General features: G+C 42.4%; 2 protein-coding genes across 6 annotated transcripts in view; one reads left to right on the plus strand and one right to left on the minus strand.

Moving 5' to 3' along the window:
* vti1a (vesicle transport through interaction with t-SNAREs 1A) overlaps positions 1-8,012 on the minus strand; it is a 91,740-nt gene extending 83,728 nt beyond the window's left edge. For all 4 annotated transcript variants that reach the window (XM_088439739.1, XM_088439741.1, XM_088439738.1 and 1 more), the window contains exons 1-3: positions 7,838-8,012; positions 6,162-6,220; positions 5,312-5,422 (exon numbers count right to left, since the gene is read on the minus strand). In XM_088439739.1, coding sequence (XP_088295865.1) covers positions 5,312-5,422; positions 6,162-6,220; positions 7,838-7,931 — 264 coding nt within the window. In that variant the 5' untranslated portion in view covers positions 7,932-8,012. The remainder of the gene's footprint in view (positions 1-5,311; positions 5,423-6,161; positions 6,221-7,837) is intronic.
* Positions 8,013-8,216: 204 nt separating this feature from the next.
* On the plus strand, positions 8,217-12,813 carry zdhhc6 (zDHHC palmitoyltransferase 6). 2 transcript variants are annotated; one of them, XM_088439136.1, is made up of 11 exons: positions 8,217-8,343; positions 8,670-9,159; positions 9,248-9,339; positions 9,657-9,816; positions 10,079-10,237; positions 10,384-10,437; positions 11,064-11,231; positions 11,305-11,346; positions 11,512-11,660; positions 11,821-11,867; positions 12,295-12,813. In XM_088439136.1, exons 2-11 carry the CDS (start codon positions 8,905-8,907, stop codon positions 12,393-12,395), a joined length of 1,227 nt encoding a protein of 408 aa, XP_088295262.1. In that variant the 5' UTR covers positions 8,217-8,343; positions 8,670-8,904; the 3' UTR covers positions 12,396-12,813. The 2 variants fall into 2 exon arrangements, with proteins under 2 accessions (XP_088295262.1, XP_088295263.1); XM_088439137.1 differs by having other exon boundaries at positions 11,515-11,660.
* Positions 12,814-13,112: the final 299 nt, after the last annotated feature.

The following is a 13,112-nucleotide window of genomic DNA, read 5'->3' on the forward strand; positions in this document are numbered from 1 at the left end:
CTACAAGAACCCCTTTAAAAAAAAAACAAAAACGAAATTTGTTGAAAAAAAATGTAGTCAACTCATCTTGTGCAATGTGTGGTTGCTTGCTCATTACAACCCCTTGGGATGAAAGGCAATTTAATTGTAAAAAAGAAATTACACACGTACGCTTCCTGTGTTGTGTTATTAAAAAGCAAAATCCCAGTGCCTTAAAAAACAGAGATAGAGAAGCCAATGATTCATAATATATTTCATTAATACTTCATGAATCCCACATACTTAAGCCAGTCTTGTCGGGAGGGGGAGGGAAAAAAAAAAAAAAAAAACAACATTGTCACCTATTCTAGTACCCGCTTGTCAGCACATCACTGGGGAGCGGGTGTCACATGTCACTTCTGGTTTACGGCGCTGCGCGGGACGGGCTGCAGACACCGGGGGTAGGACGACGAAGAAGAAAGTGATGCGGAGGAAGGAGGGGAGGGGAGGGGAGGGGGGCGGGTGTTATCATATCATCGCCCTACGTCTTTATGTTTCCCTCCCTTATTATCTGCCCCCCATACTCACGGCAAGTCACTCAATCACACGAGCCCCGAGGACAGTGAGGGGACCCTGGGAGGGACGTTTTTTTATTTTTTTTATTTTGCACAGCCAGACGAGCGTCTGAAAGCTATACTGATCGCTGTCAGTGAGTGTGTGCAACTTTGGAGGGGCTGCGAAAGAGATAAGCGAGAGAGGAAGCGATAGGAGAACACTTTGCGGGCTAACAAACAAGCGAGAGAGAAAAGAAAAAAAAAAGCCGTGGGCCATATTGACAAGTGTTAGCGTGAAGAGATCACGTGATTGATGACGCGCTAAAAGACAGGATTTGAAGGACACGCTGGCTAGTGACCAAAAAAATCTATTCTCGACACGTTCGCGGGGAATAAGCAAGATGGCCACATCGATTTTTATTGATCAATTTTAGAAAGAGAATATGTTTATTTTCCAGGGCTGATATCGATTATTAGTCAAGGATGTAGCTGACCGATATTTAGGAAAGATATTCATTTTCACAAACAGGGAATTTTTTTACAACAAAAAGAGAGTCAAATTTGCTTATTTGATTTTTTTGTTGTTGATAGATTTAACATACATAACATGAATTTCTGTAGTAAAATTCCCCCAAATGTTCAGGAAGCTCCCAGCTTGTTTTAAAAAGTTAAAAGAAAACAAACAAATAATTAGAAGAGAAATGTTCAAATTGAGTTTATCTGGAAAATGTGCTTTCTAAATGGGGTCCCTGACTCCAAAAAAGTTTGAGAACCCCTGGTCGAAGTCACGTTGCCAGTTTTGCGACATCGTCCTGCTTTTGACCCTCTGCTGCCATTCAAATATCAAATCCCAAGAAAATAAAGCGCGTTGGGGGGAAAAAGGGGGCTTATGCGCAAACTTGTTTGTTGTTTAAGACGGGCAACCCGACACGACAAATCCGCAGAAAAGGGAACGGACGGAATTGTACGACAACAAGATCCGTTTGTTTACATCTTAAATCTCGCCTGGCTTTTCATGGCGAGCCGCGAGCGCTTCCACTTTGGTGTCACTGATGGCGCTGCTGGAAGCATGAAAAGAAGCAATCTGCTTTGGCTCCTCAGACGAATTAGAACAAGTGAGGCGGGGGCGTCGGCGGGGGGGGGGGCTTAAAAGCAGCCGACTCGTGTCGGTCTGTCATGTTTGACGACGACCGAGGTCAAAACAACGAGAGGCCTTCATGACGGATTACAACAATGCGAGTGTGTAATGGTGCGGGCCACATCTCGGCTTTCCCACGAAGGAGGGGGGAAAAAAATGACATTCAAAACTTTCCGTTTTTCGGTCAAGCCTCCTCAACCTTGACTCGTCCGCGAGCGCTAATTAAGAAAAGGCCTGTGAATATTCATGCCTTAAACAAGCCACGAGCACAGAACGCCGCGGCGACATCTCAAGAACACGGCTCAATAACGCGGCCAGTGTGCTAAACGGGAACCTCGAGAGAGAGAGAAAAAAAGAAAGAAACAGTACAGGGGCCAGCTCAAAGTCAGCTATCAAACATAACCATCTCCATCCGACAACAATAGAAAGAAAAAGCTCTGGAGTTTTAGAAAACATGGCCGCTTCTTTTTCAGAAAGATACTGCAAAACGGCCGTAGTCAGGCAAACCATTTGGGCCTTTACAACAAACTTTTTGCAGTCAGGGACCTCTTTCGGAAAGCAAATTTTCCAAGGACCCCCGTTGCAAATGTCTGCGGGAACAAAATATCATTTAAGACAAACTTGAGTGGCCTTTTTATTCAGCAGCAAATTCAATTTGACAACAAGTATATGTATTAGCTTTCAGATAGACTGAAGTTTAGAAAATTGCAAACGGCACGCCTCCTTACGACAAACCGGATCAATTTCCCCCAAAAAGGTTGCCGCCAAATATGTCGTCAAAGACAGCCTTAGCTTTGTTTGCTTCATCAACGGGGCCATTCATTAGCTCCTTTACATAGCAATTACTGCCACAACGACACAGTGCGGCACTTTACCTCGATCTCCTTGCAAGGAACATTCGCCGGCGTCCGGCTGATAGTGAAATGATTTCGTATGCACATAAGGGAGAGGGGGGGTTCATTAAACACAGATTGCGTGTCGTTGGGTCCATTTGAAAGCTCAAGTTATTTCCAGAAGGTCACAAATGAAACTGATAGAGCGGGAAAGAAAAGAAAAGAATTGGGTTGGCGGGGGGGGCGGGACTGGCGCCAACATTCTATTCACCTTGTCCGTCTATCTGACAAATAAAGTGTTCCGTATTTCAAGGTTGGGCTTTGGAAAGACATTAATTACCTCCCTGGGCGGCATTCTATCTGCTGTTTTTTTTTAATTTCAAAATGAAAAGGCTTAGTCACAGATCCCTCTTGACCGTGAGTGAAACGCTAAACAACGCAAGCGAGAAAAGGGATAGGTGAGCATAATGACGCACAGAATGCGACTGAGGCCTCATCGAAGTGAAGTAGGTAAGCGGAGGGGTCATCGGCGAGGGCCGGCGGCGGCCATCTCATCATCAACCGGCACAATGCGGCTAAGACGGCATGTGCGGCAATAATGACGGCCGCTGAAAAGGAGCGCCCGGATGAAATGGTATCACGCTCACAAAGGGGACTTTGGCTGCGGTCTAAACCGGAGGTGATCGATGAAATCCCGACTCATTGTCGGAGGGAAAATAGCGTCCCGCTTCTCAGGCCCGCGCCGCCTTGACCGTCGTTGGCCTCCAAGATTGCTCAGCGCTTCGTGCCTAATGATTCCCGATCAATCTCCACAGTCAAGGATTTACAAATAAATAAAGAGAAGCTTCTTTGCAATTTGCTTGTCAAATTAAGTTTTTTGGGGGCCAACGTGGAGAAGTACGGAACAAATTTCAAGAAATCGTAGCACGGAACCCATTGGGGGGAATTTTGTGCATCAAATGTATTAGTGGTATCGCTAATCAAAGATTTTGGCCCACCCAAAGTGGTAGGAATTTGCAGAGAGTACTGATATCGGGCTGATACCCGGCCTTATTTCAAGGTATCAGTTAGTCACTTCCTGCAAGGCCAACTGAATGCAAATGTCCTCTTTCTGAATGAAACGAGAGAATTAAAACATGATTTGCTTGTGTCTGACTCATCTGATTCATTATAGAATTTCAGCATATTTTGTGGATTTAGACAAGTCTGAAAGAGATTAATGGAATTACCGTTAATCCACAGCGAATATCTTGATGCAAAAGATTTGCCCCATGAGCACGGTCATAGAATAAATCATGGTACCGCGACGCAAGATGCTTTTACTTAAACCCGCACAATGTCAAATTGACCAATGATTTAAAGTGTAGGAAGAAATGACGAGAAAAGACGTTTGCGAAATTGAGATCTGAGAGGGGAGATCAAGCAAAGCAATAAGAGGATGTACTTTATGATTAGACATCACAAAAGGACCAGAGTCTTTTGGTAAATGAAGCCCAATATTGTCCTTGTCATGAACCTTTCCACGGTGGAGGATTCCTGGAGCAATGTCGCCACCAGCTGGTCAAAGAGAAGAACAACCAGCAGACCCAACTTGGGATGCTAAATAGTGATGCAACAAATATGTTTTTGCAATCACTTTTACTTAAATGCAAGTTCGATACGAGTGATCAGACTGAAATTAGATGAAATTTTTAATAAAACGTATTATTATTTTTGTCATTTAATTTATCAAAAGAAATTTTAATAAGTTTTTTATTAAGCATATTTCTAGCCTGGGATAGTGGGTTAAATTAATATAGAATTATAAAAAAACAGATTACCAAAAATAAAAGAAAGAAAGAAACAAAAAAAATTCGTAAAAAAAACCCCAGCATGATGTAGGTTGAATAATTTATGGCTGACATCCCATCGCATTTTGACGTCAAAAGCGATTCCATTCTTGACACCTGATCATTTCAAAAGCCCCCCCTGCCAAAAAAAAGAACAAAAACAGGAAATATGGAGTGTTCTTCCCCAGAGGCGTCAGACATGTGCGGACCCCCGCCGTCCCCACTGGGACACGGCGATGGGCTCCTTTGAACGCGGCGGGCTGTGTTTACCCGCTAAATTTGATGAGATTAAGGCGACGTTGGGCCTCCTCTTTGAGTGATCAAAGCAGCGGTTGTGAGGCACCACTTTCCTCGGCCTCATCAGCTAAGCGCATCCGTTTGGGGCCTGCTTTTTTTTTTTTTTGGACACCTTTTACAGCAGTTATTCTCAAAGTGTGGCACGTGGGCTCCCTCTAGTGCTATGTCAACGAATCACTGTAATATTCACTGTATTTCTCTGAGAACAAGTCGATTTTCTTTTCTTCGTTATCAACCCCATATTAGGGCGGTCGACATAGCCGCATAACTCAAAACAGACCCTTTCTTCCACATATCTATGTTGACCAACATTTATTCAAATGCAAAATATGTCATTTGCAAGGCTTAAAATGATTATATATGCCTCTAATTGGATATGGTATGCATCCGTTTTAGAGTGTTTGCACAGAACATCACAAAAACGCAAGCGTCGCCTATTTGCCTCTGTCGTCAACAACAAGGCTACGTGGTTTATTTTTTTGGGCGGACTTTGAAAAGATTAAGGAAAAATGGCTTGACTTGGCCATTCAAGACAAAAATGTGAGAGCGGTGGCAGGAATGATCTTTATGACAGGTAAGGGGTCAAATAATTTCTTGACATTAACACGTTCTAATCTATCGCAGCTCACTTTTTTTCTGACTAGTCATGTGACTTTTGCAAGCTGAAATGTGGGGATGAAATCACTGTGAAAGCGTACTTACAAAGTCTTTCTCCAGCTTCTCCACCTCTTGCTTGTAGCTCTTCAGGCGACTGTTGTACATGGCTCGGCTCTGGACGGGGATCTCCCGCACCTCCAGGTCCATCTGCTCCAACTGACAAAAAACATCCAAAGTGAAAACAGAGCCCTTGTATTATAACGCTTTCTAATGTTGTGACAAGCAGTAAGTTTTTCTTTTCAAATTAAGAGCAAATTAATTGCAACATTGATCAGCATATCGCGTCTGCCTTGCATTCCACTTCAAGGCTTACATTGCAGGTTTATTCCCATACATTATTCCCAATTCCCATGGAAAAATTCCAACTCGGCGAATTCCCTTAATTTCGCACCCCTACTTATACACCTGTGTACTTGTCAGTATGATTTTGTTTCAATGCGATGTGGCATAAACAAGACAGCTCTGAAAATAGTCAACTTCAGCAAATGACAAAAAATGGCGCGCCGTTAATTAAGCATCCTCCCGCGTAGATCACAAAGCGGCGTCACTCATCTCGCCACCATGAAAGTTGTGACGGCGGAAAACGTCGACAAAAATCCACCGAGATGAGGTTGCGAGTGCATTTGATGCGTGGCTAAGGCGGCTGTTTTGACTAATCACCGTGACACAAGCAGACAATTTGTCTCTTGTCGGGCTCGTTTGCATGAAGACTCCCGCTCGGAGAAAACGGCTTGAAATGTGTCACGGCGGGTGTCACTTAAAAAAAGAAAGAAAGAAAAAAACAAAAACAAAACAAGGACATTAGCGGGCGAGTAATCACGCAAAAGTAGGGAGCCTCCTCCACGCTTGACGCATTCGTTATTTGGGAAATGGAAATGAGCCATCAAAGACGTACCAACTCTCTGACTTCTTCGAGCTGTTTGTCGACATTTAGAACCAGCTGCGTCTTTTCCTCTGAAAGGGAAGAAGAAGAGAGGACATATTGATCAGGAGGCGCTTGGTGACAACAGCCCCCGCAAAAGGTGCCAATGGCGGTGGCGGCTGGGGGCGGAGAAGAGAGGGAGATAAAAAAAATGCAACACGAGGACACATTTGGAGATATATTTACACGCTGCCGGCGCGTTTGTGTGACACCTTGTAGTTATCGGCATGCGCGGGAGAGGCCTTTGTTGGCTGGCGAGACGCCTCCGCGGGGAAGCCGCGTCATATCAGCTCGCCTCGCTAACGATATTCTCATCAATGACAGATTTAATCAACTCATTCATTTTGATTTGCTGCTCAAAATGATAAGAAACATAATAAATAATACATTTTTGTCAAATATTTTGAGCACTGTAGTAATAACTATGACCATTGGCTCATAAGGCGAATTCATCATATGACGGGCAATCCGAACCTATGTTAAATAGCTATTGCGTTTAGAACCCCCGGTAAAAACATCATAATTGTACTGTTACCAAAATAGTATAGTAAGTTCTACGGATATATAATATACATGTATACGATCAGAAAACGTCATGAATAAAAAATATAGAAAGGATTTATTTACCTTTGAGTGGCGCTTGTCATGCCCATATTCTCTAGTAAGGGTAGCCTAGGCTCGTCTAGCTTCGTATTTCTTGATTATCTCCAGTTTCGTTTCCATTTAATCACCTTCTTACTTCTCTCTTTAAAATCACTAGCAATCTTGGGACCCATGGCTAACCCATTCAACTTTGAATTAAGCAGTAAAATGCACTATAAATACAGTTTTGTAACCACTCACGATAGAACAAAGCTTAACCGTAACGCCATTTTCAAACGAATGAGTGACGAATAGCAGAGCAGCATCTCCGTGAGGAGACGCCGACCAATAGCAGACCAGCATTGGAGTGACGCTATGCATGGAGGCATTGACGGCAACTGAACATAAGTGCAATTACCTAAAAATGCCTGCAGATGGAGACTGAACACAAATAGAGCCAACCCCAGGGTCATGACAGTTGTTTTTGTCACAAAGTGGGGAAAATATCTTAAAGAGGAGATGAAAAAACTCAGTATTCCACAACGCAACATGAAAAAAACATAAGACAGGGACACTGTAACCCATGGATCCACTGTACTTGTAATTCTAAGTAAGGAAGGGGGATATATATATATATATATATATATATATATATATATATATATATATATATATATATATATATATATATATATATATATATGTGTGTGTGTGAGGGTTGGGGCTATTTCTTGTAGGCTTACGAGGTTGATTTGACTAATCAATAAACGTTTTTAACGCAGTGACCCCGTTCGTTTTTTTTTTTGTTTTTTTTACTTTACATGTGTGAGTTTTAAAGTTGTAAAAAACATGATGTAAACAGAAAGAATAAGGTCAGAAGAAATCATTCTTTACTAGTCAGAGGAACTGACACAAATTACAGCGACTTCATTATGAATGAAGACTTTGCAAGGCGTATATTGTCGTTTTAAAAATATGTTAATTTAATTGTAAACACAAGTTGAGGCTCCACCTGCAACAAATTAGCTAGTCTTGTCAAACGAACGCTCATCGTAGCATTCTCCTACCTCCACCCAGCTTGGGAATTCTGCCGATTTTGTTGGTAATCTCCGCCGTAAGGGTTCCAAAGTCCTGCTCGTAGGCTTCGAAGTCTGAAGACATTTTGATGCGTGCGGTTAAAATGGAATTTCTCTTGGAGGTTTCAAGCTCAGAATAATAAAAACAGCGGCTCTCAAGAGTAGCTTCCGTGTGTCTCAGTAAAATATGTACGGCACAGAACTTACACCTTCTGTCTTTTTTTATGACACTATAAATATTTAATTTGATTGTATTTAGTATGTATAATATTGTGTATTTATGTAATTTTATTTACGTTAAAGATAAAAATATAAAAATGAACATTGGAATGTAATTTACAAAGGTGTCCGGAGAAAACTACGACATGAGAGTAGTTCCTACTGCTACACAGACGAAGGAAAAAAAACACGGAAGTGGTTTGTTGGTCATTTGTGACCTGTTTTTTTTTATTGCCATTCAAACCGAAATAGTTGTGCAAACGGGGATTTATAAATCCGTAAGTAACCTTATCATTTGACGTTTGTTTTGACTTGGTCAAAGAATAATTTTTTATGCTTGTCTTGCGCTGCATGCTAACGTCGAGCTAGCCGACTAGCAAATCTCAATTACAATATTGTGTCCGATAACACGGGTTAAAATGGACAAAACAATTTAATTGTTCTATGTGATGTGTATGCTTGCTTTATTTATTTCTTGTCCCGAGTTGTCTTGCTCCGTTTGGTTTTTTAACCTTTTGAGATACAAACCAGTCACATGATGGAACATCTCGTATTTTTTTAAATACTAAATGTTATTAAGTTCTTACCTCTTCTTCCTTTCAAGATGGGGTAGCTGGAACAGGTCCCAAACGGAGCAAACTCTTGAGAGCACCAGCAGAGGATGCCTCTCTCTCCCAGGAAGAAGAATAATGGCATGCAGGATGTCCTGCTGAGCCCCGATCAGTCTCGTTACCGGCGAAGCGTCAAAATATGTGCACCATCCTCACCGTTGACCTTGAGAGATAACACAAAATAACACTTCGGACCTTTACATCTCAAAGAGTCCCCGTTACGTCAGAATGAACTTGGTGGCGTGGGACAACTTCCACGAGGTGCGCCGCTTGTGCCACTGGGGGCCTATTATCGCTCTGTCTGTCATCGCCGTGTGCTCCACCGTGGCCGTGCTGGATTCCATCATCTGGTACTGGCCTCTGGACACGGCCGGCGGCAGCCTCAACTTCATCATGCTCCTCAATTGGACCGTCCTCATCCTTTACAATTACTTCAACGCCATGTTCGTTGGGCCGGGGTACATCCCCCTCGGTTGGAAGCCGGTGAGTAGGCGCTCTTAGTGGCGATCGAGAGCTGAGATTTCCTGCCACGCGTTTATTTGTGCGTGTACCCCCCGCGCCTTCCAAACAGGAGATTCAAGAGGACATGCAGTATTTGCAGTATTGCAAAGTGTGTCAAGGCTTCAAGGCCCCGAGGTCCCACCACTGCCGCAAGTGTAACAGGTATGAGTGACACTCACTTTTTTTATTTTTACATATCTTTCAAGACCAGTAGTTTCGAACGTATGACCAGCTGGAGCCGCAAGAAGGTTTTATCCGGCCTGCAAGGTGATTTTTTGAAGCATCAGTGCTACTCAGCAGGGGCCATTGCTTGGCCATTGTCAGACATTCAGCTTTCAGTTCTTGTTCTAGTATAAACAGTCAGTCTTAGTGGTATTGGTAAATACTCGATACTTGTACTGCTATCGAAGGACCCTACTTTGTTGCACACCCGAATTTTTCCCGCGTCGACTAAAATACATTTGTGAATATTCCCACAGGTGTGTGATGAAGATGGACCACCACTGCCCCTGGATCAACAACTGCTGCGGTCACCAGAACCACGCCTACTTCACCAGCTTCCTGCTGCTGGCCCCGCTGGGCTGCGCGCACGCTGCCGCCATCTTCATCATGACCATGTACACGCAGCTCTACGAGAGGGTGGGCGCTCCGCCGTAATACCTGGTTGTTGTTTTTTTTTTGTCATCCGGTGAACCGGATAATTGGTGCTGCCTAAATAGGTTTACATTTGCCAATAGGTGTCCTGTCAGGGTGCCAAAGCACTACTTTGCTATATAGACAAGGCTTTGGCTCCATTATATGGTGTATTAGGACATATCAGGATGACTACAAAGTCAGTTGGCAAATTCTTGAAGTTGAAATTGTAGTACACAAATCTCAATAATGGTTCCTTTTCTTCCAGATCTCCTTCGGCTGGAGCACAGTGAAAATCGACATGAGCGCCGTTCGTCAGAGCCAGCCCCTCATGCCCTTCAGTGTCGGCGCCTTCGCCGCCACACTCTTTGCCTTGGGCCTGGCGCTCGGCACCACCATCGCTGTGGGAATGCTCTTTGTCATACAGGTTTGTTTGTCCAACTTTTGAAATGAATGTTGTTACTCGTTCCACCGGCGCTGTGATTTTTTTTTTTTCTTACACAGTGTGTCTTGGCTAAAAAGTACAACAAATATAATTATTTATGTTTTTGAACTTCTTTTTTTGTATTTCAGCTGAAAGTTATCGTTCGAAACAAAACCTCAATAGAGTCCTGGATCGAGGAAAAGGTCAGAATTCTCATCATTGTTTGTGCTCATTTGTACTTTTTCCTTTGGCTTCATTTTTGAATTACTTTCATTTATTTTTTTGTGACAGCTTTTTTATAAAACCGAGTGTCTTTTTTTTTTAATTTCACTTAAAAATCTGGGTCGTTCATTTCCACATTGTGTCAGTGTGAGCTATTGTCCTCACTTGTGGGTGCATTTTACATTTGCTTGTACATAGCCATTTTAGTAGTAACTATAAAAGGCCACTAGGTGACACTGTTGTTCAGCAAATATCTTTTTTTTTCCAAAAGGAAACTAGTTTTACTCGGTTGGCATACTGTATATAGCAAAGGAAATAAATCTGTTTTTGATTTTTTTGTGTTGATTTTTTTTTTTCAACAAAAATCATAACATATACTTATACTTCATATGACAGGTTCTTAAATAACATGCCAAAGTAATACATACAAATATCACAATAAAACAATGTTTATCATCAAAGCAATATCAAGAAAAGGCAAAGCTAAGATTTTGAAACTTACATTACAGTACTTATTACTTCCACTATGTTTCTTTGATTGTTCTGACAAAGAGTTTCCTTACTTTGGGACCAATGAAAGACTTTTTTTTCTCTCCCGACCAAACAGGCCAAAGATCGAATACAGCACTACCAAACCGGGGAGGAGTTCATCTTCCCATACGACCTGGGCAGCCGCTGGCTTAACTTGAAGGAGGTCTTCACGTGGTCGGGGTCACCCAAAGGAGACGGCATCCTGTGGCCCGTCCACCCCAAGTGTCACCAGCACACGTTAACGGTCGGCTAGCGTTCCGCTTTTGTTCCGCCGCCTCGATATTTTGATTTTAATTACGCTCATCCCGTTGGCGCAGATCGAGCAACTCAAGCAGAAGGCTGACAAACGCGTGAGAAGTGTAAGTACCAAGCCGCAATGAGTGGCCAGCTCATGATTTCTTTTTGGGATTGATGATTATTGAGTCAAAGAATATTTCAGTCAATGGTAGCGAATGTTTCTATATTTAGCATCTTGAAGCCCAAACATGGTGGAATAACCAACATTTGTGTTATGGCTCGACCAGCAGGTCCAGTATCAGGCGGTGGAGGACTACAACGGCGCTTGCTGTCCCGTGACCAAGGGCCTTCGAACCTTTCTACGGACCCCTTGCACAGAAGAGCCCAGGATCCCCTTACAACGGGGTGATACCATCCTGGCCACCCGTGGCACAAAGCAAGTCTCTTTTTTTTCTTGTTCTTTTTATGAAAGCATATTTGTGTACTTGTCGTTTGTTTGTAACATATCACTAATATGAGTGTATATACAGTCTTAAATATTTACCATTTAAATTCTTGTGTCAGATAAGTAAAGCATCTGTCTAATCCTCCTTTAGATGGTGGATGTATGGAGACAAAGTGTTAAACGAGGAACAAACGAGAGGTAAAAACAACTCCGCTTTTTGATATAGCACTTTTAATCAGTCCTTGCTGCGTTCTGCACATGTGATGCATATCGGTCATGGAATAACATAACACAATTGTTATAACTCAAGTCACAGCAGTTTGGAAAGTGAACAACAATTTGCCGATAAACAAATATCATAATGTGAGTATATTATCTGATACTGTTGATAAGCCTCCAGTGAAGGTGTTTTTATTTTCACTATGCATTTTATATAACGTAGGCTCATTAACGTACATGCTACAATGTTGCTGCTTTCCGCTCCTCTCGACTTTTCTGCTGCCATCTTGTGGCATCTCTACACAATTACAAACCTGTTTTGGGGTGAAAGTTATTTTATTTGCATTTTTTTTTTTACTCTCCATTTGTTTTGCTGTTTTGAAACAATCTCCTCTTTCATTTCCAGCGGGGGAGCGGATCCGCGGATGGTTTCCGCGGCGATGTGTGGAAAAGTGCCATTACGATACAGCAGCCGTCGACAGCGCCGGCGATAAGAAAGCCAACTAACATGGTTGCCCACTCCCGTATGCCGTATCCCGTATGATGTCACTCCGGGTGCTGCAAATCTTGCTGCGTAAATTTTCTGGTCAACACACATTTTGATACTGACTTGAATTTATCCAAAAAAAAGTCTTACTGAGCATCTTTCATGTTGGTTGAAGAAGAGTGTGAATTTCAACAAGGCTTCAATGTGACTACATAACATGTTGACTTGAATTCAGTTGTTTTCTATGCGTGCCAACGTTGTGCATTTTTTGCTAATTATGCAATGCCTCCGCTGCCCCGGCCGGCCCAGCTAAACGGCCTGCGGCCACGTCATGCAACTCTTTCTACTACTGTAGCCCAAGAAGCAGTGCTTGATTTCTTTTTATTATGTTTTGTAAAAACAAGATGTTTGCCTCAACTTAAAAAGATTTCAAATCTTTCCCAGAGACTCTTTGTATTCTCTAAGTATGTATGTATCAAACAAAGCATTCACTTTCAGGTGCATAGAAAAAGTCTACACCCCCATGTTTGAATGGCAAGGCTTTTGTCATTCAAAAAAGCTCAAAATAAATCACAATCAAATGTATTTCCATATATTAGTTAATCTCTAACCTGCACATCTGGATTTTAAAATTATTTTATACAGGAAGTAAAAAAAAAAAAAAAAACGAGATGTCGATGCACACACCGCCTTTAAGTGACTCGTTACGCCAAATACATCGCCACTCTTTACGTGTT

The sequence above is a fragment of the Hippichthys cyanospilos genome, chromosome 17 (assembly GCF_059441005.1).
Source record: "Hippichthys cyanospilos isolate Australia breed blue-spotted pipefish chromosome 17, RoL_Hcya_1.0, whole genome shotgun sequence".
In the NCBI taxonomy this organism is placed as follows: Eukaryota; Metazoa; Chordata; class Actinopteri; order Syngnathiformes; family Syngnathidae; genus Hippichthys; species Hippichthys cyanospilos.

Coding starts and splice junctions, on each gene's coding strand:
- zdhhc6 (XM_088439136.1), top strand. CDS start 8,905: ATGAACTTGGTGGCGTGGGACAACTTCCACGAGGTGCGCCGCTTGTGC. Junction 9,340..9,656: donor CACTGCCGCAAGTGTAACAG/GTATGAGTGACA, acceptor ATATTCCCACAG/GTGTGTGATGAAGATGGACC. Junction 9,817..10,078: donor ACACGCAGCTCTACGAGAGG/GTGGGCGCTCCG, acceptor CTTTTCTTCCAG/ATCTCCTTCGGCTGGAGCAC.